Genomic DNA, 24,798 nt, shown 5'->3' on the forward strand with positions numbered 1-24,798 from the left:
TTTGAAGTGGTGTCTTGCTAGATAGCCGGCTCCATCCTCTAAATTGTAATCTTCCCAAATGCTCAACTCCCAAATGCTGGGATTAAGGGCCTGTGCTATCATACTAAACCAAGCCTTCCTTCAAAATAATGGTAGCTATAATATAGGAAAGAAGAGATGGCTTCACAAGGCCACGTATGAAACTTCCACAAATATGTATTTGTTGACATTCTTTCCAGTATGTCTAGGGATTTCACAATGCTCTTAAATGCCAGTCTAATTTAATTGCTGAATGCTTTGACAAATAGAGTGGTGTTTGCAGATCCTCCTAACAGAACCTCTGACTGCCAGGCCTGCACTGGTTACTGGTGACTGACACTCCTTAAAAACAAAAGGTGGCTCAGTGTTAAGGGTGCTGGCTGCTCTTGCAGAGGAGTTGGGTTCACTTCCCTGCACCCCCACGGTGGCTCTGTCTGTGACTTCTGTTCCAACGGATCCATATCCTCTTCTGACCTCACTGGGGACTAGGCACACAGGTAGGCAAAATACTCTTACATTCACACTCACACACACACACACACACACACACACACACACACGCACACACGCACACACACACACACACACACACTGTTTTGAAACAGGGTTTCTCTGTACAGCCCTAGCTGTCCTGGAACTCACTCTGTAGACCAGGCCGGCCTCAAACTCAGAAATCTGCCTGCCTCTGCCTCCCAAGTGCTGGGATTAAAGTTGTGTGCCACCACTGCCCAGCTAAGAAATAAATCTTTAAAAAAAAAAAGGCACATGATTTAGGAGAAGACCTAACAGATTGTAAAATGATGCTTAAATAAGATAATCCATTTGCAAGCATATAGGCATATATAAAGGCATATAAATGGTCCTCATCTATAAGCTAAGCAGACATTAACTCTAGTGTGTGTATGTGTGAGTGAGTGTGTGTGGTGTGTGTGTGTGTGTGTGTGTGTGTGTGTGTGTGTGTGGGTGGGTGTGTGTGTGCTGGTCTGGAACACAGAACTCCTCTGTATATGAGAAGGAAGTCTGCAGCACTGAGCTGCACCTCTGGTCCCTTACTGGCCACATCTATTATTTCTCAGCTATTGCCATTCCTTTCTCCCCTGCACTTCCTGCATGCTGATGGGGCAGGCAAGGACATCCCTGTCCTGGAGGAGCAGACATCTTCATGTAAGGTAGGAGAAAAACCAGCAAGCAAGCAATTTCCCACAATACCTCACGCTGCTGTGGGGCAGGGCTAGTGGGGCGTGTGATTAGCATGCACACAGTCCTCGTTCTGTCTCTAATGCTTCTCCAACTTCTCCAAAATATGGTTAAGCATTATGCAAAAAGAATAATGTAAAGAATTAGAGAGATGGCTTGGAGGTTAAGAGTGCTGGCACAGCAGGCGGATCTCTGAGTTCGAGATCAGCCTGGTCTACAGAATGAGTTCCAGGACAACCAGGGCTACACACACAGAAAAACCCTGTTGCAAAAAACCCCAAAATGTTGCCAAAGGTGAAAAGGGAGAGGCATTTTAAGTGGGGCAGATGGAAAAGTCCTCAGGGAGAAGGAAACATTCCTAAGGAACTGGCCCGAGGTCTGGCAAAAAATTCTCTCAGGGAGGAAACCTATACAAAGGCCCTGAGGCCAGTGAATTTAGCCACGGCCCACACAGCTGGAGGGGAGGGCTGGGGAGAGGTGCGGCTCCGATGGGCTCTCCACCTTCTGACTCACTCCTGAACAGGATGGGTACTTGTTACCAAGGGGAGAGCAGTTTCTGTTTGGGGAGCTGGCTAACATGCTAAACCCCGTGAGCAGAGAAGGGTCTGTGGAGGGAACTGGGAACCCTAAATAGGAAGAGAAACCTTTACAAAGATGGAGGCAAGGTCAAAAGCAGGCCAGCAGGCCTGGGCTGGCTCCAGATTTTGTGTATGCATTTCATCTTTATACTAGATGCTAATGTTTCCTTCTGAGCCCCAGGCTTCTGTCTCACTGCTTCCTAGCTGTTTCACAAAATAAAATGTCTTGCTGGGGGTGGTGGTGAACACCTTTAATTCCAGCCCTCGAGGAGATAGAGGCAGTCGAATCTCTGAGTTCGAGGCCAGCAAGAGTCTACAGATCCCAGGACAGCTAGGGATAAACAGTGAAACCCTATCTTGAAAAACAACAAAACAATAAACAAACAAAAAAATAAGCCACCGTACCCCACTCCTTACATCTCTCAGCTGGGAGAACATTCTTGTCTTAGGTCCACCCCTTGGGGAAGGACACCCCAATATGCATTACCGATTTCCTCTCCTGCTTCAGCTCCTGAACATAGCGCACCAGGTCCACCGTGATCTGTGACGTCATGTTCTCCGAGATGACCTCGTGTTGCCCAGCGTAGTCATTCATCTCATTCAGGGTGGAAAGAAACGCTTTACATGCTGTGTACCTGAGGACAGATCACACCAGCTCAAGCCCACCTCCATCCTCACACACTTTACTTGAGGAAATAGTAGTTAAAATCAGTCTGCCCTGCATCTGCCTCCCAGAGGATCTTGCCGGTTCATTACACAGCAGCTCAGAATTAATTACAGCCCAAACACGGCCACAGGTGCTCAGTGAAATGCAGCCTCTGCCTCTCTTTCTTCTCAGACCAGAGATGATCCCAAACTCACCCACCCGTGTCCACAAAGTACACCAGGCCCCTGGACCTAAGCCGTACATCCACCATGCACAATGACCCATCGCTGCTGACTGAGACAGATACGGCTCTTGGCTGGATGAGCAGGTAAGGCTTCTGGTGATACATAAGGGAATCCAGATTCTAGGGCAGTGGTTCTTAATCTGTGGGTTGCTCGACCTCTTAGCAGGGTGTCAAGTGACCCTTTTATAGGGGTCACAAGTCTGATATTCTGCACATCAGATATTTTACATTACAGTTCTTAACAGTAGCAAAAATATAGTTACAAAGTAGCAATGAAATCGTTTTACATTTGCGGGTCACCACAACAGGAGGAATTGTATGAAAGGGTCTCAGCATTGGGAAGGCTGAGAACCGCTGCTCCCGGCTGGGCTCACCTCTTCTCCCCATGCCCACACAGGCTTGCAGGACTTCCTATAACTTTCCCTCTAGTATAATGGAAACAGTCTCAAGTGGGTCCAGTGGCTCAGGGTCCAGGTTCTCATTGTGTCCCCCAGTTCATGGACACAGACAAGAAGGTGGGACAGTACTTATATGACAAGATGGAGTTCTCTCCCTCCCACCCCCTTCACAAATATCTCAGTACACATCTACCAGCAATGGACATACTTGTATTCCTCTTCTTCCTTCGAGTTCTTTTTGGGTTGGTATTTCTTTGAAAGATTCCTAAGACAAAAATGAAAGATGTGTCACCTTATTTGGATATACACAGAGGAATCAGGAATGACAGATGACGTATGTACCTTATGTGTTTTTGTTCTTTTGTTTTTTTTTTTTAAAGTCATAAAGTTGTACAATTAAAGCCCATTTGTGGGGCCAGCAAGATGGCTCAGAGGGTAAAGGCAGCTTGTAGCGAAGCCTGATGGCCTGAGTTTGATTCCCTAGGACCCACATGGTAGAAGAAAAGAATGGACTCCATAAAGTTGTTCTGTGATGTCTGCACACTGTGGTATACACACCCTCACACACATATGATATACAGTAATAAATAATAAAAAATGTTTAAAAATTGTGAGTCCAACAAATAACAGAATATACATACACTTAAGCCCATAGACTACTCTTCTATAGAAGTGTGCATATATATCAGATTTCCCTAATAAAAACACTTAAAAAGCAATATTTTCGGGCTGGTGAGATGGCTCAGTGGGTAAGAATACTGACTGCTCTTCCCAAGGTCATGAGTTCAAATCCCAACAACCACATGATAGCTCACAACCACCCATAATGAGATCTGATGCCCTCTTCTGGTGCAGTCTGAAGACTGCTATAATGTACTTATAATAAATACATAACAAATAAATCTTTAAAAAAAAAAACCCGCCTTTAATCCCAGCACTTGGGAGGCAGAGGCAGGCGGATTTCTGAGTTCGAGGCCAGCCTGGTCTCCAGAGTGAGTTCCAGGACAGCCAGGGCTATACAGAGAAACCCTGTCTCGAAACCCCCCCCCCCCCAAAAAAAAAAAAAAAAAAAAAACAATATTTTCTGTAAATGTTTGGGGTTTTTTTTTGTTTTTTTGTTTTGTTTTGTTTTAGTTTTTCAAGACAGGGTTTCTCTGAATAGCCCTGGCTGTCCTGGAACTCACTCTGTAGACCAGGCTGGCCTCGAACTCAGAAATCCGCCTGCCTCTGCCTCCCAAGTGCTGGGATTAAAGGTGTGCACCACCACTGCTCGGCTAAATATTTGTTTTAAGGGAGGAAAAAAGGAAAAAAGGAGAAGCACTTCCTACTGAAAGAAAGGAGTGATGAAGGTCTTCACTCCAGAGCTAGGTGGGAGGGGTGGCAGAGGGGGCGGGGTGGGGCTGAGTTCAGCAATAGATTCTTCGTGTATGGGTGCACTGAAGAGCCCTGTGGCTGCCTTCCAGATATTTTTAGTGTGCAGTTTTAAATAGTAACTACTCCTTTTGTTAATCATAACTTACAAATTGAAAACTCCACTTCTAAGTTCACATAAAATTTCTCAAACTGGTTTTAAAAAAACAACAAACAAACATTTGCCAGGTGGTGGTGGCACAAGCCTTTAGGTGGATCTCTGAGTTTGAGGCTAGCCTGGTCTACAGACTGAGTTCTAAGACAGATAGGGCTACACAGAGAAATCCTGTATCAAAATAATAAACAAACACCTCAAAACATACAAACAAAAAATTAAATCCACATTTTCTATTTATTTTTTAAAAGATTTATTTATTTATTTTATGTATCTGAGTACACCATTGCTCTCTTCAGACACACCAGAAGAGGCCATCGGATCCCATTACAGATGGTTGTGAGCCACCATGTGGTTGCTAGGAATTGAACTCGGGACCTCTGGAAGAGCAGTCAGTACTCTTAACTGCTGAGCCATCTCTCCAGCCCCCCACATTTGTTTTTTAGCTTCCAGTCCTGGACATAAAATAATTTAAATGTTAAATGGAATAGAAGGAAGCTGAGCCTGACTAGATGTTCAAATGTTGCTTTATAAGACCTGGATAAAGGGCTCTGTGGATAAAGGTTGGTCCCTAGGCTGGATAACATGAGTTTGATCCCTAGAACCTACACTGTCGTAAGAGAGAACTGAGTCCCACAGGCTGACCTCTACATGCACACTATAGCTGCCCCCCAATAAACAAATTAATTAATTAAAAATAAAATTAAATTTAAAGGCTTGTTCTGTGTGGTCTAGACTGGCCTAGAACTTGTGGTGATCCTCCTGCCTCAGCCTCCTGAGTGCCATCATGCCCAGCTAAAAAAGGTACTCTTTTACTAGAATTCAGTATGTAGTCAGGCTGGCCTCAAATCCAGAAATCTCACTGCTGGAACTAAAGATGTGTGCCACCATTCGCAACCACAGGTATGAAAGTCACCTTTTACCATCAATTCCTAAACAAGATCAAAGACCTGTCATGGGGGATAGTCTGTTAAGTTCCTAAGTTGCCCTGGCTGGCCTAGAACACTTTATGCCCAGGACCAGGCTGTCCTAATATATCCCAGGCTAGCTCCATACTTATTGAGATCCCTCTCCATCTTTACCTTCCAGAGTGCTGGGATTAAAAGCATGCGCCACCATGCCCCACTCCCCACTTTTTAGCAAAGCCTCCAGTGAAAGTGTGGTGTAATCATCCCCAAGTCTCGACAAACGCGCAGAGACTAGAGGCCAGCAAGTGTTCTCTTCTCCTGATCTCTGCCTTGTTTCCTTGAGACAGAATTCAGGGCCAGGCTGGCAGCCAGCAGCCTGGGTAACTTTCGAGTCTCCACTCCTTGTAGCTCTGGAATCATCGATGTAAACGGCCACGATTAGCTATTTCAGTAGGTGCTAGGGATTTGAACTTATATCCTCATGCTTAGCCAGCAGGCACTCTTACCCACTGAAGCATTCCCAAAGCCCCAAATCCAAGGTTCTTTCTCTATGAACCCTTCCCAACCTCTTGCCCTGAGACAGACTTTCCAGCCTTGTATTAAACTTTTTTTTTTAATTTATTTTTATTTTTATTTTTTTAACACACATGCAGGGACTCCCTCAGAACACCGCCTTCAGATTTCTGGATCTGCTGAGGAACCCAGTGTGTTTTCTATATTCAACCAGCTCTTTGGGTAGACTAACAAGCAGAGAAGAGGAAATTATGAGTTTCTGAGGCTGCTGGCTCAGATTTGGCCAACCCTGTGACCCAGAGGGACTTTCACAGCAGATAGTGGGCCCTTTTCCAGGTGCCCTGAACCAGAACATCTAGGGTGGAGCCTAGGAATGTTTGCCTCTGTTCTTTTATTTTTCTGAACAGTTACCACAGGATATCCGAATCAGGGTGGTAGAAGGTAAAGGGTGCTCGCCCAGCAAATGGAAGGCAGCAGATAGAAGGTGACCAGGAGTCGGCCATAGCACAGTCCTGTAATCCCAGCTACTCATGAGGCTGAGGTTGGTAGATCCTAAGTTCAAAATCTGCCTGGACTATGAAGTCAGCTCAAAGCCAGCTGGGGCTTTTATGCCTTAAAAAAAAAATAAAAAATTAAAAATTAACAAAAAAAAAAGAGAGAGAGAAAAAAAAAGCTGGGTGGTGGCCCACACTTTTAATCCCAGCACTTGGGATGCAGAGGCAGGCGTATTTCTGAGTTCGAGGCCAGCCTGGTCTACAGAGAGAGTTCTAGGACAGCCAGGGCTATACAGAGAAACCCTGTCTTGAAAAATGAACAAACAAACAAACAAGCAAATGATAAAAAATGTATATATATGTACACACAGAGAGACAGAGAGACACAGAGAGAGAGAGAGACAGAGAGAGAGAGACAGGCAGACAGACAGACAGACAGACAGGTAGAAACAGAGAGAGGGAGGGGCGGGAAAGTTTGCATTATCAGACAATAAACAAATGAAGCAGGATGCTCACCTCAGTCCATACACCTTGGAAAGGTGTTTCTGAGAACAGCAGAGATGGAAGACATTGGAGGCAACTCCAATTAGAATGGATGCTAATTCCACCCAGCTGGCCACACAAAGGGAAATAAGGCCACTGCACTGACAATATCCACATTGTTCCTTCCCATCTGTGGACTCTGAGAACCTGGGCAACATGTGGTATTGTCTGTGGTCTCCACTCCTCAGGTCTCAAGCTTCGACCATGGGGAAATCCACATAAGCCTAGGGAATCCATGGGAGCATGCCTCTTCTCCTGAATAACCCTGCCCATGGCCCAAAACTCCTAGGAGCTTCAGGACAGACAATAGCTCGGCATCCCTAAGTCGGACCCCTTCCCCAGCTGATTCTCAGAGGCAGCTGTGTCCAGCCTCCAGGGAGAGCAAACTCAACAGGTCAGCCCCAGAGAGAACCAGAATAAAGAGATAGAAGAATCGCAAGGAACAGTCACTTCCAGGGCCACTGGGACTCTGTGCAATGAGCATGCTGAGAGTCAGCCAGGAGACTTCCAACCTCATCTCCTTCTGTCCTTGGGACCTGCAATCCTCACAGTCAACACGACTAGATTTAGAATCAGCATGGATGTACACCTCTGGGTGCGGCTGGGAGGGTGTTTCCAGAAAGGTTTAGCTGAGGAGGGAGGATATACCCTGTGTGGGTCAGCACTGTCACGTAGGCTGGGGTCTTGGACAGAATGAAGAGGAAGAAGTGAGTAGAAGCCGCCTCTTTGCCTCCTGACTACATTCACAATGGAAGCAGCTGCCTCAAGCTCCTGCCACCATGATGGACTACACCCCCCTAAAACTGTGAGCCAGAGCAACCTCTTCCTTGTTTAACATGCTGGTATTTGGCCAGCAGGGTGAGAAAAGTAATTCCCCAACTTTAGAGGGCAGAAATTCTCACCATTCACATTTTACAGTTGTTTCCAGAGAACAATGTGCCCCAAATCGTACAGCTGTGAAATGAAGCAGGCACAGGATCACTCCCTTGCACTGGGGACCTAGGAGATGAGCTCAGCCAATTCATCAAACTGCCCAGGTCAAGCACACACAACATGAAAAGATTTGTCAAATACTGTCAGAAGTGGGTGAGGGAGATGGAGAGAAGGAGGGGAAACCCAGCCTGGAGAAAAATGAAAACACACAAGAAAAAATAAACAACTCACGTCCTCAAGAGTATTTCACATTAGAGAAGAACTTAAAACACAAACCTAGACTGCAGAAAAGCCCAACACAGACAAGACCTGCAATGTCAGACTCAGGAAATGAACTCTGGGCAAAAAGCAGGGTCCATTGAATAAACACACCGGCTTTATCTAATTTAACAAGAAAGGAGCAAGATAACCACAGTGCCAAGACAGGGATGTAATTAAAGAGCATGCACAGCATCCAGACAGAACGTGGATGCACAGCATCCAGACAGAGCGTGGATGCACAGTCACACTGCATAGATTTATTCAGAAAAGGCAAAGTTGCCCACAAGGAAAATGTTCTGACTGGCCCTAGACTTTCCCACTGAGACCATGCAGCGATCATGTTTAAAGGAAAAAGCCAGGGAAGAGCCCAGGCCCAGGCACGCAAGACATTTAGGCATCTGCCCTTGGAAGAACTTTGGAAATCTAATCAGAAGGAAATGGGGAGTTGCCAAGGAACTAATGTGGCTGCTTCATAGAAGTCAGCAGACGGTGGGACAGCAAGCCGACTCCACTAGTAATGATCTGGGCAAGAGACAACAGTGTCCTGGACCCAGAGGTAGCATACAACCAAGAAGAAGTGGCTGGATCCTGGGTCAGTAAGGATAGTGGAGTGGATGATGTGTCCTGATCGGTTGGTGAGGAAAGCCCTGGGGCTCCTATCCTAAGGAGGGGAGGGCCACACACTCCCAGGAGAGGTGGAAAGGTCAGGGGACAGGCAGGTGTGGATGCAAGCAGGCATTCTTTAGAAATCCTTCTGAGTTTAGGTAAGCTGTTTCTGGAGTCTGGGAGAGAGGAACAGCTGGAGAGATTCGTCTGGGGGTGACTGATTGCTCCATTCACAGGCGCTAAAGCCAGACACAGCTGGGGTCAAGGAGAGAGCACAGACTGAGACAGGAAAGAAACAGGAACTGACCACTGGATGCAAGGATAAAATCTACGAGGTGGGAGGAACCCAAGAGATTGTCATTTGGTCTCCAGGAGAGAAGGATGCTTCCAAGGAGGACAAAGGACCACTCTCATGTCCACTATAGTCACAGACAGACACCTCCACAGCTCCTGGACTGAAGCACCAGGAGGAAGCACAAGAGAAACAAAGATACAAAACTCAGGAAGCCCAACTGACCCAAGACTGGCACAATCCCTCCCCGCCCCCCTTTCAAGTCGCCCCCCCCACCAGTCAGTTCTCTCTTTCCACTGACTCAAACTCACAGAGATCTACCTGGCTCTGCCTCCCAAGTGAGCCAGACATGTAACTCATTTTCATGAATGGCAACAGATCGGTACTAACGGGTGAAGCAACCATTTGCTAGTGAGACCCAGCCTCTTGCCCAGCTCGAGGAACTGATCTGGACCCAGCCAGTAGGGAACATACTTTCTTGGTTGGTTTCTGTATGCCAGCTACTCAATGCAAACAAAATGTGTCCCGCTGAGAAGGGTTCATAGCCCACACTGAGATGCTTATTAAACAAAAGCAATGACCCTGTGGAGTCCTAGATGCCACAGCTGAGGATGACTTTGAAGTTCTGATTCTCCTGCCTCCACCACCAGGTGCCTCCATGCAGTGCTGTCCCAAACAATTTCTTAGATAGGGTAATGGCATTCAAGCCTGGTGACGCAAGTTTGAACCCTGCAACATGCTTAAAGGTGGAAGGAGAAAACTGACTCCACAGAGTTGTCTTTGACCCCTGCATACACACACATACACACACACACACACACACACACACCCCAACCCTGCCACTTTACACACATGCCACACACACAAATGCATGTATGCACTCATATACACACACACCAACCCTGCCACTCTACACACATGCCAAACATACATATGCATGCATGCACTCATGCCACACACACATATGCATGCATGCACCATACACATTATACACACATCATATACACACCACACACACATACACACACACACATATGCATCCATGAAACTCAGGCACACACATATCACATACACACCACACACACACACACACACACACACACACACACACACACACACACACACCCTGTTTGGTATTGTGATAATATGCACTTCTGACAACTTATCACCATGCCCGACACTCTAGAGCCAAGCAAGACATGGACAGACCAGTGATGGTCCAAGACTGTACACTTTTACTTTATATTTGCATGACCTGTCAGGACCCAAGGACAGACTTGGAGGTCTCTGGATGTCTAGAGTTGTCCTCTGACCTCACATGATGTAGCAGTGGCATGTCCACCTCCTCAACATGAATGATAAGTAAATAATGTAATTAAAATTTAAAAGACAAAAAAAAAAAAAAGAGGGGGTGGGGACCAGCAGGAATGAGAACAGCCAACTTCTGAGGTGACAGCGGACCCAAGAAGCCTTGGAGACCCTCACAGCAAAAACGATAAAGGCAATGAAAATATAAACAAATGCTCACAACCGATGCAGGGCAAAGGAAGTCGGACTCTTTTTTGTTGTTGTTTTTTGAGACAGGGTTTCCCTGTACAGCTCTGGATATCCTGGAACTCACTCTATAGTCCAGACTGGCTTTGAACTCATAAATCTGCTTGCTTCTGCCTCCAAAGTGCTGGGATTAAAGGCGTGCGCCACCACCATCTCCTAAAGGATTTCAGCCAGGGCTCACCTCTGAGGGAATCTCACAGCAGGCTCTGCAGAGCCGAGCCACTTGGCAGGATTAGGGCTCCAGGGGAGTCTGGGCTAACTAAGAGCCCTACATGTGGGGGTCACCTACAAATGTGTATTTCCATGGGAAATTTACTAGTAGCCAAGCTTTTCTGAAATTAAAGGAAAAAAAATCATTAAAAGAAAACAAAAACAGGGCTGGAGAGATGGATCAGTGGTTGCTCTTCCAAAGGACCAGGTTCAAATCCCAGAACCTACGTGGCAGCTTACAATTGTTTAATTCTAGTTCCAGAGGTATCTGACACCCTCACACAGACACACATGGAAGCAGATAACCAATGTAAATAAATTTTTGAAAAAATTTTAAAAAAGGAAAAAAATTCAAAAACCTGAGCCTAGAGGCCAGGTGCAGAGGATGAGGTGGGGGTGGGGATTTACCTAGAGGCACAAGACCCTGGCTTCATTGGGAAATGCTGCCAAATAAACCAGAACACAATACCATAGCAAAACACAGTACCTAAAAGCAGGGACTGAGTTCAGAGAGACAGCACGCATCTATAAAACCCCAGCACTCAGGACGTGGCAGCAGGGGAGGCAGGAGCTCAAGGCCTGACTCTATGATATAAAGAGTTCAAGGCTATCCTGGGTTACATGAGACCTTGTCTCACATGATAAAAACTGAGCAAACGTAAGGTAACAGCTCTTTTTTAAAAAAGTTTTGCTCTCATAAAAATTAATTTTCCATATTAATTTTCTATATTAAAAACAGCTATTTCCAGTGGCATATTACTTTACAAGATGTGTCTCTCTCTCTCTCTCTCTCTCTCTCTCTCTCTCTCTCTCTCTCTCTCTCACACACACACACACACACACACACACAGTGAAATGAGAACAGAAATCCTGCTTGCTTCTTGAAGGCAAGATGGGGGTGGGGTGGGGGGAGGCGCTTGCTGCCAAGCTTGATGATCTGAGTTCAATCCCCAGGATTCACACCATAGAAGGAGAGAAAAACCAACTCCTTGGGTTGTGTTCCAACTCCACACAAGCACCCCGGCACACACTCCCCTGTCCTATAAATAAATAAATGTAATAAAAGTTTTAATAAAAAGAGAAATGAACCTTTTGCACATGCCCCAGCCGTCTCTCCGGGCTGCCTTACCTGAGTTGCTTGGCATAGCTGAGCTCAATCTCCGTCCTCTCCTTGACAAACTTGATGTATTTCTCAAGAATATCGATTCCCCACTGTGTATGTTTTTCTAAGTTGTCAAACTGATCCTGTTGGAAAAGAGATAGAGAGGGAAGGTTATTGTCTCTTTCTATGGCTTCCAGTTCCAGGGAGCCACCCTCTCCATCATTCACCGGTCCAGGACAGCGGCGCTAACATTTTCCATGCCGACACTGAGGATGGAGGTGTCTGGTGAGAGCTTTACATCAACATTACCAAATTTGGTTTGAGCATGGTCCAGTCAGCATCCCTGCTCTCTCCTCCTTTTAGACACATTGTGTCTATATATAATTAATGTTCCATTACAAAGGAAAATGGCTCAGATGCCAAAAGCTGACAGGTGAGACACACACACACACACACACACACACACACACACACACACACACACACACACGAGCACACAAGATGGCTCAGTAGAGAAGAGCACATGCTGCTCTTGCGGAGGGCCAGAGTTTGCTCCCCAGCTTTCATGTCAGGCAGCTCACAGGTATAACTCTAGCTCCTACATATCAGAAACCCTTCCTAGACTCCTTAAGTACCCTCAGGCACATGTGTACACACACTCAATAAAATAAAAAAATAATTTCTTACATTTGTTGTATGTACATGGATGCTTTGCCTGTGTATGTGTAAGTGCGCCACGTGTGTGCAAACCAGAAGAAGGTCTCAGGTCCCTGGATCCAGAGTTACGGGCAGTAATGAACTGTCATATGGGTGCTGCGAATTGAACCCTGGTCCTCTGGAAAAGCAGCCAGTGCTTTTAACTGCTGGGCCATCTCTCTAGCTTTCCTCTCTCTTTTGTTGAGACAGGGTCTCACTATGTAGCCTAGGCTGGCTTGGAACTCAGAGATCCACCTGTCTCTGCCTCAGGGATACTGGGCTTATAGACATGCACCCCACCCTACATCTTTTCTTCTCTTTTCTTTTCTTTTTTTTTTTAAGAAAAAAAAACAGCTGCTTAGATTTGAAGAGCAGAAAGGGTAGGGGTATAGTTATCAAATTTTGCTTTTTATCAAGTGAGTAAAATAGCTCAGTGTGGACTTCGCTACACTATGTCCCACAAATAAAAAAGGGATTGGACCCAGGGAACCAAAACTGAGCAGGGTTAGACTACACCTTGTGCAGAGGCTGGATGCTTCTGCTTTGAAGAGAGAGAAAGATGGGTAGATATGCCGGCCACCGCTGATGCCTGGTTGTGGAGACAGCCAGGACTCACATGGGTTGGTCTCCCATGAGTGCAGGTGAGGCTGGGAGGGCACCAGGGAACAGGCAGGGGTGATTGAAGCTGGAGAGAGTGTAGGGTCAGATTATCCAAGGCCTTCAATGCACAGAGAAGGAGCTTGGGCCCTCTAGAAAGCACAAGCTGCTCTTGCAAGATCGTGACCACAGATCTGCCTGGAATCACAGGAGACCGAGGCCCGGAGACCATCCTAACAGTCTGAAAATGAGAGCAGCAGGAGGAAGCCATCCTAACACTTGGCAAATGCTACTGTAAGTGACAGATTGGCTGCAGACTCTGAGGGAGACATGAGCAAGGGGGATGGGCTCCAGGGGAGGGGGGTCTGGCTCTGTTTCCTGCACGTAAAGAAATAGTCCACATGGGGAGGAAGACTCAGTGCAGTTTGGCCGTGTGAATAAAGGGTTTGGTATGCACTGCAGAGCCTGCAAGCACAGATGGACTGAGCTCACAGGAGGATGTCGGGAAGTGTATGGGTCTGAAGCTACAGCCACAGATCAGAGTGCCAGGGGGTGGGCAGCCCTACACAGGAGCAGCAGGGAGGACTGGCCCAGGAAGTGGAGCCAGAGATCGGTGGAACAGAGCCAGAGAATGCATTAGAGCATCCCAGGAAGAGTTTCGAGCCAGGTCAGATGGGAGGCATGCTGCTGCCTCAGAGGGAACCTCAGGAGAGAATGAGGGTCTGGCCAGCTCCAGGACTTCACTGACACAGGCCGCCAACCTTCTCAACGGCTCTGCTAGGCGTCCCTAGTGTGCTCAGGAACCCTTGACTTGTTTTTTCTAAAACATGAAAGGTCTTAAGACATGCAGTATTTAGGGCTGGGGAGATGGCTCAGAGGTTAAAGGCACTGACTGTTCTTCTGAAGGTCCTGAGTTCAAATCCCAGGAACCACATGGTGGCTCACAACCACGATAATGAGATCTGATCCCCTCTTCTGGGGTGTCTGAAAACAGCTACTGTGTACTTTCATATAATAAATAAATCATTAAAAAAAAAAAAAAAAGACATGCACCAGGCAGTGGTGGCACACGTCTTTAATCCCAGCACCTGGGAGGCAGAAGCAGGCAGATCTCTGAGTTCGAGGCCAGCCTGGTCTACAGAGTGAGTTCCAGGACAGCCAGGGCTACACAGAGAAACCCTGTCTTGAACCCCCCCCCCCAAAAAAAAGAAAAACAACAACAACAAAAGACATGCAATATATAACTGGCACACTTCAGGCATTGTTTCCAGTCCCATCCCTGAGCTATGACTGCCATCTGGCACAGCGCTGGGGCTGTAGCTCAGTTGGTAGAGTGTTTGCTTAGTGCACAGACAGTCCTGGGTTTCATCTCTAACCCCTCATGAACTGTGTGTGGCCCACACCCCTGTAAATTCAGCACTCAGAAAGCAGGGCAGGAGGATCAGAAGCTTAAGGTCATCCTCAGCTATAGAGCAAAATTGAAAAGAGCCTGGCCTACAGAAGATGCCATCACTAAGAAGCGGGAGGGCGAGCTGAGATGGCTCAGTTGTTAAGGTCGGAGCCTGACCTACAGAAGACACCATCACTAAAAAGTGGGAGGGTGAGCTGAGACGGCTCAGTTGTTAAGGTCAGAGCCCGGCCAACAGAAGACTAAGAAGTGGGAGGGCAAGCTGAGACGGCTCAATGGTTAAGGTCACGTATGGCTCTTTGTCCTGTGAAACTCCAACTCCAGGGAATCTTAAGCTTCTGATCTCCACAGGCGCTGCATTTATGTGCTCAAACCTACACTCATAAACATATACATACGAGTAATAATTAAAGATAAAATTGCCTACCGGGGTGTGGTGGTATACACCTTTAATCCCAGAACTTGGGAGGCAGAGGTAAGTGGATCTCTGAGTTTGGGGTCAACCTGGTCTTCAGAAAGGGGGCTCCAGGACAGCCATAGCTCCACAGAAAAACCCTGTCTCAACACCCACCCACAAATAAAATAAACTTTTTTTTGTTTGTTTGTTTTTTTAAGACAGGGTTTCTCTGTATAGCCCTGGCTATCCTGGAACTCACTCTGTAGACTAGCCTGGCTTTGAACTCAGAAATCCGCCTGCCTCTGCCTCCCAAATGCTGGTAAAATTTTCTTTTTAAAGAGGCTGCACACAGCAATGTATACATGTATAATCCCACCTCTCAGGAAGGTGAGACAGGAGGATCACATGAACCCGGGATTTTAAGGCCAGCCTGAGCAATATAGTGAGACTCTGTCAACAACAAAAGCTATATACACTTAACATATATAACCTGAAGTGTCTGAAGGTAAGTGAGACCCATGAGGCCAATCATCGCCACAATCTACCCCACAAATACATACCCACCCCTTCTAAAAGCTTCCTCTTGTCTTTTGACTCCCCGTGTGTGATTCGACCTCTTTCAAATACAGCACAGCATGGTTGAATGCTGGAGCTGAGCTGTGCTTTCAGCTCGCTTCTGCATCAGCCTTGAGTCAATCAGAATCACATGTCCTAATTTCCTCCTTCCTGTGATAAAACACCCAGTCTAGAGACAACAGAGAGGAGAAAGTGTAGGATTCAGCTTACACTCCGGCTCATAACCCATCACTGACTGAGGTCAAGACAGGAATTCAAGGAGGAACTCAAAACAGAAACTATGGAGGATGCAGATTGCTGGCTTGTTCAGAAACTCATGCTTAGCTAGCTTTCTTATGAGGCCCAGGACCACCTGCTTAGGGAATGGTGCTACCCACAGTGGGCTGGGCCCTCCCGAATCAATTAACAATCAAAGCAAGCACCTATCACCATGCCCACAAGCCAATCTGGTGTGTGCATTCCCTCAATTGAGACTCTTTTCTCAGGTGACACTGTCAAGTTGACAGCTAAGGCTGAGATTCACTATGTCTATGCTTAAGGTCACCATGTCAAGCTTAACGGCCTTAGTCTTGCTTCTAGCCAGGAGCAGAGAACAAAGAAGTATCAACTTAGGACAAATGGAGTCTTATGCCACTTAAATGCCCTGAAGATAACCCCCTGTGGAAAATGTTTATCCTTATAACCAATCTTTTAAAATGTTGTTGTAAAAAACCAGGGATGAAGATTTGAAATCCTCATCCCTTTTTTGTCCTGGCCCCACCCCCACGCCTCCCGGATGCCATTGTAAGAAACACTGTTCAGAAGATTATTTACTCATGTTATCTCTATAGAGGAGGCTTGCCGGGCAAACAACTGGGGTAAACAGGATGGCAGGTCTCTGTAAACAGCTGGAAAAGGCAAATACACAACTAACTCAAGCGATGAACAGCTCCTAGCACTCAGGCTGAGACTTCCCATAAGCACTCTGTTGGTCAGTGACCCTGCCTTGGTCTAGTTTCATATCCACCAGATTGATGGAAAAATAATAGCTGGGGTGATGACTCTGTGGTTAACACATTTGCCTTGAAGGCATGAACACTCATGTCCGATCCACAACACCCATGTCAAAGTGCCCCCAGTATTGGGTAGATGGAGACAGAGGGGTCCCTGGGGCTCACCAGCCAGCCTAGTCACCCTGTATCTAAAGAGATGTTTAGATGGTGTTTCTGAAGATAACAGCTGAGGTTGACCTCTGGTCTCCACAAGCACGCATGCATGCATGCGCGCGCGCACACACACACACACACACACACACACACACACACACACACACCCCATGTATATATACACACATCCCTCCAATGTATTATATCCCCTGTCTGTCCGTCTGTGTATCTAACTATCTACCTTTATGTCTATATCTATATATTGATACATATCAAGAGCTGGGGCTGGAGCTCAGTAGCAGAAAGGGTGGTGTTCAATGCTGTAGCCTCGGCAGTGAAAACAAGACAACTCTCCCCTTCCTGCCTCCCTGAAGTTTTCTACAGCGCCATTGCTTCTGAAAGCTCTCCACAGCTCCTGCTCTTGGATTTCACTATCTTGCTGACAGTCTCCCTGATACACCTGCCTGACACTCGCTGTAGCAAGGGAAGATAGCCTTAAGTTCTTCCAAACAAACAAACAACAACAAAAAGAAACCCGAGTCTCCTTTAAAGTTCACTGGCTAGTTATGTTTTCATTGGCTTTAATTTTGAGATAGGGTGGTACGTAGTCCAGTCTGAACTCAGACTCAAACTCCCCTGAAGCCAAGATGACCCTGAACTCCTGATCTTCTTGCCTCTACCTCCCACACAATGGAATTACAGGCATGCAGCACAAAGCTAGTACCAGCCATCAAACCAGGGGTTTTGTGAATGCTAGGCAAGCCCTCCTTTAGTTGAGCTACGCCCCAGACCTCAACAATGTGCTTTCAATAGTTAGCAGTTACCAAGACCATTTTGCAAACTGTAGTAAAGCTATTTCTCAAAGCACAGGATCCAAACAGGACAGAAGCTCCTCACAGCAAAGCCTCAAATAGTAACAAGTCCATGAATGCCTGCTGCCTCCAAGCAGCATCCTCTGTGGGCGATGTTAAGGCATCCCTGAAGGGACCACGCCCTGCCGCTACTATCACAGGACAAGGCAGCCAGAGGAAAATTCAAAACACATGAGAAACCAATCGGCCCACTTACATTCTTGACTAAAATGTGGAAAATTTAATGGGAAGAAATTCCAAATCTCAAAAAGACTCCTTTGTGAGCAAACACTGTAAAAGTCCTTAGAAAACTAACCCAGGCTCCATCGGGGATGGTGTCTTATTGAGAATGCATTCCTTCCTGATGTGCCCAGGTGGTGCAGCCTGTTACTGGAGAGGCTGCAATGGAAGGACTGTCATGCATCTGAGCTCAACCATTTTTTTCTGCATAAAAACTGTGGTTTTCTAAACAAAACTCCCTAGTGGAAACAGGAGACAGGCTGCTTCTGTTTCTGTGGCCATTCTTGATGAGGTGAATCTGGGAAGACAGACAACTGCATTAGTGCAGGCAGAGGGGAGTGTGGGGAAGCTAGCCCGCGTTGCTGGCCTAGCCACAAATGATGGTGAACCTCTGAGTTCAGCTTCTAAACCTCTCAAGTCCTGGTATAACAGGTGTGCATCTGGCCAAGTCTTTACCTTTTTAAAGCGGTGTGTGTGTGTGTGTGTGTGTGTGTGTGTGTGTGTGTGTGTATGCGTGTGCCCATGTGTGTGAGTGTGTGTGTGTGTGTGTACTGGGAGTTATGCTGTGGGTAGACTCTATGACCTTGGCATACCAGACCCTGGCTATACATTGGCTTGCATCCTCAGCCCTAAGAAGAGCAGTTCAGATATCTGCCTTTGGGGATAACTGAATCTCTTCCTTGGGTACCATGCCAATAGTTTCTCAAAGAATAGATACCATAAGATATCTGCAGCCATAGCAACAAACCATTCTTGACAGTTACAATGAAACCCACCAGTCCATCTTACTGCAAAATGACACTTTCACCTGGGCATGATTATATATTATTCACTGGAGGCATAGTTAGCCTCAGCTGTCAAAGTGACATACCCGGGAAGAGGGAGCCTCAGTTGAGGAAGTACCTCCATTAGACTGGCCTATGGACATGTTTGTGGAGCCTTTAACTTAATTACTAGTTGACACAGGAGGGCCTAGCCCACCATGGGCAGTGCTAGCCCTACGCAGGTAGGCCTGGGCTGCAGAGGAAAGGCAGCCGCGCAAGCGCTAATCTTCTGAGGTCTCTGCTACAGTTCCAGCCGCCATGTTCCTGCCCTGGCTTCCATCAATGACTGACTCTAACCTATAAGCCAAATAAACTCGTTCCTCTCCAAGCTGCTTTTCATTATGTTCTATGACAGCAAGTACACGAGGTTTTCATTTAGAAAATATTTTCCTTGATATATGTAGATCTTTTAATTATTGACACTGAAGTTACTCTACTATAAGAAAAAAATTATTTGCATTTGTGTTTATCATTGACTGTCTCCTCTTTTTCGGGTATTCTAATTTGTTACATAGAAGCCAGAATGTTATAATTAGCAACAAGTATTGCCAGTTGCTCTATATTCAGTGGGAAAACGGCTGTCACATATGCAAGAGCTTGTCTTAGAGATTAGTGTGGTGTCCCAAGGGAAAAAAAAAGCCACTAGCCTAACTTCTGAAACACATGAATATGCAAATGTTTTGCTCTCCACAGAAGTTATGAAGCACGCATTCCATCACAGCACGGACACTGAGGAAGGAGCTCACACAATGACCAAGACGTCACAAAATTAAGAATTTGAACCAAGAACGGCAACACATACTTGTAAGCCCAGCACTAGGGAGGTGGAGGTTGAAAGATCAGGAGTTCAAGGACATTCTTGGTTCCACAGCAACTTTGAGAGCAACCTGGGATATGTGAGACCCTGTCTCAAAACAAAACACACAAAAAATCCACCATAGCCAGGGCTGGAGAGATGGCTCAGTTGTTAAGAATTTTTTTCTCTCTCTCTCTTTTTTTTGTTTTTTTTTCTTTTTGTTTTGTTTTGTTTTTTTCGAGACAGGGCTTCTCTGTGTAGCCCTGGCTGTCTTGGAACTCACTCTGTAGACCAGGCTGACCTCGAACTCAGAAATCCGCCTGCCTCTGCCTCCCAAGTGCTGGGATTAAAGGCGTGCATCTTTTTTCTCTTACAGAGGATCTGAGTTCAGTTTCCAGCACCTGCATGGCAGCTCACAACTGCCTATAACTCTACTTCTAGGGTCCAACACCCTCTTCTAACCTTGGAGGGCCTCTGCAGACACATGGTGCAGTACACATGCATGTACATGTACATAAAAGTAAACAAGGGGGTACAGAGAAGGCTCAGTGGCAAAGTGTTTGCTGTACAACATGAGAACCCAAGTTGGGATCTTCTGTGTCAGAAGCCTCGAAACCTCCTTGGGTATCCTAGCTCCTGAGAGGAAGAGACAGGAAGATCTCCTGGCCAGCCAGTGTTGCTAAACTAGCAAACTCCAATTTTCTAATAAAGCCTGTCTCAAAAAATATGTTTGAGAGCAACTGAAGAAGACATTTAATTTCAGCCTCTGTCCTCACATATATACTTTCTCCCTTCCCCCCAAACAAAAAACTAGGTATCAGTGTGTTTACAAAATCACAAACTTCAAGGAAACTAATTGTGGGGCCTTGCCAATACACCCAATACTCGAGGTTGTACATGTACAGACACACAGTAGAAAAACATAATTTTAAAAAGTTTGTGGATTGATTTATTTTGAGAAAAAGTCTCTCTACAGGCTGGCATCAAACTCAGAGATCCACCACCTGCTTCTACCTTACAGGTGCTGGGATCACAAGGATGTGGCATTATGTCTTGCTTGTGAGAAAGTATCCTACATACGGACATGTTTCCATATATCCCTTTGTAATATGTCACAAATATCTAATCTGTAAATATTTATGAGCTTATCTGTAATTGGGCTGATGGGAGAACCGTCCTAAAAACAGAAACATAAGGCTACTGGAGCTTCTGCCAACCAGTGACAAAAAAAGAAGACAAATCATTTGGGAAAGAAATACTGACATCAATTTCCAAAGCCTGTCATGAAGTATTGAACTATGACTTTTTCTTTGATTGATACATTTCCTAGTTTGTCCCCATAAAAAATAGAAATCATCCTTCAAAAAATGGCACCAAGAAACACCCACATATGGATTGTTTATCAACTGCATACAAGCTTTCACACTTAGGGAAAGGGAAAAAAAAAAAAACCTTAAAAATCAATCCAGGGTTAGTTGGGCATATTGGATCACCATAAATTTGAATTGAGTCTGGGCTGTGGTGAGTCCCTGTCAAGAGAAAGAAAGAGACAGAGAGAGGGGAAAGGGGGTAAAAGAGGAAGGGGGAGGGAAAGGGGGAAGGGAAGGGAAGGGAGGGGAGGGGGAGGGGACAGGGAGAAAGAGAGATACAGACAGAGACAAAGAGAAAAGGGAGAGAGGAAGAGAAGAAAGAGCTAGCTTAGAGGTTGAAAGTGATTGTAGCCCTTCCAAAGGACTTAAGTTCAGTTCCCAGCAACCACATTGGACAGTTCACAACTATCTTTAACCCCAGCTCCAGAGGAATCCCATGTCCTCCTCTGGCTTCTCTATGCACTGGCACATATTCTCTCTCTCTCTCTTTCTCTCTCTCTCTCTCTCCCTCCCTCCCTCCTTCCCTCTCTCTCTGTCTCTCTCTCTGTCTCTCTCTGTCTCTCCCTCTCCCCCCCCCCTCTCTCTCTCACACACACACACACACACACACACACAAATAAATCTTAAAGAGAGAGAGCCCAGGCAGTAGTGGCACATGCCTTTAATCCCAGCACTTGGGAGGCAGAGGCAGGTGAATTTCTGAGTTCAAGGCCAGCCTGGTCTACAGAGTGAATTCCAGGACATCCAGGGATACACAGAGAAACCCTGTCTCAAACACACACACACAAACACACACACACACACACACACACACACACACACACACACACACACACAGAGAGAGAGAGAGAGAGAGAGAGAGAGAGAGGGAGGGAGGGAGGGAGGGAGGGAGGGAGGGGGAGAGAGAAGGAGAAAAAATAAAGTTCAGGATTAAGACTGTCTAAAAGGCCTAAAAAGCCAAGAATGCAGATAATTTAACTTCCTGTCAGTCAAAATGTTCATGGAAGTTACAAGCACGAAACACTTTTACAATAAGTAACATAGGCTGTGTGTGTTTTAGTCATGGTCACTATTGCTGTGCTGAAACACCATGACCAAAGCAAGTTGGGGAGGAAAGGGTTCATTTGGCTTATGCTTCTTCCACTGTTCATCCCTGAAGGAAGTCAGAACAGGAACTCAAGCAGGGCAGGAACCTGGAGGCAGGAGCTACTGCAGAGGTCATGGAGCGTCCCCTTCAATCACTAAGAAAATGCCCTGCAGGCCTGTCCACAGCTTGACCTAACTGAGGCATCTTCTCAATTGAGATTAGCCAACACAAACTAAACAGCCACCGCCCCCCCCCCAAACACACACACACAAACACACATACACCCCGCCCTCAAGATGGGTGCCTGTAGAGTATCATTACATAGTCCTGGCTGGCCTGGAACTTACTATGTAGACCAGGTTAGCCTCAAGTTCTCATAGACCCCCTGCCTCTGTCTCTGGAGTGTTGGGATTAAAGGTATACTGCTGACCTATCTAACCACTGAGCCTCCTCAGCCTTTGGAGTTTCCTCTTGTTCCTATACTTAGTAATTGTTCATTTTTCTACCAAAAGTGAATTTTTAAATTTTTTTGTATTTATTGTATTGTTTTGGGAAAGCTCTTTATACCTTCAGGTAACTAAGTGTTACATTTTGAATAAATTCTTTTTACTTTTTGTAGGGACCTGAAAGGTTCAGCGGGTAATCACAGTTTTTGCCACCAAGTCTGACAACTGGAGCTTAGTGTGAGTCCTGGCTCCACACAGTAGGAGAGAACTGACTCCAGGAAAATTGACCTTTGACCTCAGCATGTGTCAGCACACCCATCTCCCCCCTCACACCACACAATTTAAAATTTTTTTCTTTTCCTTTTTTTTTTCTTTTCTTTTTTCTTTGAGACGGGGTTTCTCTGTATAGCCCTGGCTGTCCTGGAACTCACTCTGTAGACCAGGCTGGCTTTGAACTCAGAAATTCGCCTGCCTCTGCCTCCCAAGTGCTGGGATTAAAGGCGTGTAACACCACCCAGCACAATTTTTTTTCTTAAATTGTTTGACTTGAAATTTTATATATAATTGCTATAGACTGAATGTTATATGTGACCCAAATCTAATCCAATCTAGGAGGGGCCTTCGTGACATGAATAGATTGATTACTGCCCTAGTAACCGCAGCCCCGGCAGCTCCCTTCTAACTTCTACTAAGAGCAGCTTAAATGATAAGACAGTGTCTAATGTCTGTCTGCCAAGAAGTGGTCCCTCACCAGATACCAGATGTCTGTTAGACTCTGACCTTGGACCGTTAGTATCCAGAAACTGGGGGATAAATGGTTCTCATGAGCCACCAATTTTATGGCATTTTACAACAGGAGACCAAACAGGCTAAGACAAGAACATTTTTGACGCATAGACTAAATGCTTGGTGACCTTTGGGGCGGGTCCTGGAAGGCCCCCATGCCATTTTACACTTCTGTATAAGAGCCAAATCTTTCTCAACAAACATCTCTTTGTGGTTACCTATGTTATAGCATATGGACTTGATTCATGGCTTATTATTTTAAAGGCACCTAAGGAAGTCACACGAAGCAAGATCTATTATGAAAATAACATCCGGGGACTGGAGAGATAACCCAGTGGATAAGGCCTTTGCTGTGCTCCAGTGAAGATGGGTGTTTGGCCCTCCAGCACCTACATACAAGGCCAGTAGATAACTAACTCAGGGAGGCGGGGCCTGCAGAGTCCTGGGCCAAGCTGGCTAGCCAAACTAACCTAACGAGCAAGTTTTGTGTTCAGCAAATAAAGTAGTGACTCAGAAGGACACCAGATGTCAACCTCTGGATTCCACAAGCTCACACATGCACACACACGTGCTCCCCATACAAGAGAACACTGACACACACACACACACACACACATAAAGAAAAAAATCTCCCTTTGCCTTGTCACAGCTTCCTTTCCTCTTAGACAGACAGTAATGGATGCTAAAATAGCAAAGAGATTTTGTTTCAGTTTAGCATTTGTTACTAAAAGGAAAAAAGGTCTTTATAAACAGGCCACTTAACATGAAATAGAGAGGCCAGATTGTTTGTTGCCTGGTGACCTGAGTTTGATCCCTGGGTCCCACGAGGTGTTAGGAGACAACCGATTCCTACAAGTGTCCTCTGACCTCCATATGTGTGCTGTGGTGTGGACACACACACACACACACACACACACAAATGTAGTTAATTTAAAAAACGAAAACAGAAGCCCAAAGCCCAGGATTTCTTTTTCACCATCTCACCATCTTTTTACATGTCCAACCCACCACCAGAAGTTATCTCCCCTTCCATCCAGCCACCTCTCAAGAAGTGCTTCTGGCATGGCTTGTATAGCCCTAAACGGGCCCCTTCCTTCTCACTGTGTGGGATTCACCACATCCTGTTACCAGGTCTGGGTCAATATTCACTGAACGCATGCTCGAATCAAAGGAAAAGTCATTGTTACTGAGCTGCTCTGGTCAGAGTCAGGGGCTGTTTCCGTGCACAGCTCACTACCCTGAGAAGAGGGATAACGAGTGGCAGATGCTCTGCAAGAAGACTACAACTGTCATCAATGAAAGCCTGCAGCTCTTGAAAAGCTAGTAAAAAATCTAACCTATGGGGCTGGGGATGTGGCTCAGTTGGTAGAGCGCTTGCCTAGCATGCACAAAGCCCCGGTTTCCATCCCCCACACTGCATAATCCAGCTGTGGTGGTATTCCTAGCACTGGGAGGTGGAGATAGAAGAATTTCAAAGTTATGGTTCAGCAGTTATAAGCACCAGGTTTGACTCCCAGCACCCAAGTGGCAGCCTCAGCCATCTGTAACTACAGTTCA

At 46.0% G+C, this 24,798-nt stretch overlaps 1 protein-coding gene across 9 annotated transcripts in view; it reads right to left on the reverse strand.

Moving 5' to 3' along the window:
* Positions 1-24,798, reverse strand: part of Fnbp1 (formin binding protein 1) — a 119,014-nt gene that overhangs the window by 68,421 nt on the left and 25,795 nt on the right. For all 9 annotated transcript variants that reach the window (XM_031369730.1, XM_031369739.1, XM_031369738.1 and 6 more), the window contains exons 2-4: positions 12,050-12,165; positions 3,290-3,346; positions 2,281-2,428 (exon numbers count right to left, since the gene is read on the reverse strand). In XM_031369730.1, the coding sequence (XP_031225590.1) occupies positions 2,281-2,428; positions 3,290-3,346; positions 12,050-12,165 (321 nt within the window). The remainder of the gene's footprint in view (positions 1-2,280; positions 2,429-3,289; positions 3,347-12,049; positions 12,166-24,798) is intronic.

Source organism: Mastomys coucha, unplaced genomic scaffold (genome assembly GCF_008632895.1).
Source record: "Mastomys coucha isolate ucsf_1 unplaced genomic scaffold, UCSF_Mcou_1 pScaffold15, whole genome shotgun sequence".
NCBI classification, from domain to species: domain Eukaryota; kingdom Metazoa; phylum Chordata; class Mammalia; order Rodentia; family Muridae; genus Mastomys; species Mastomys coucha.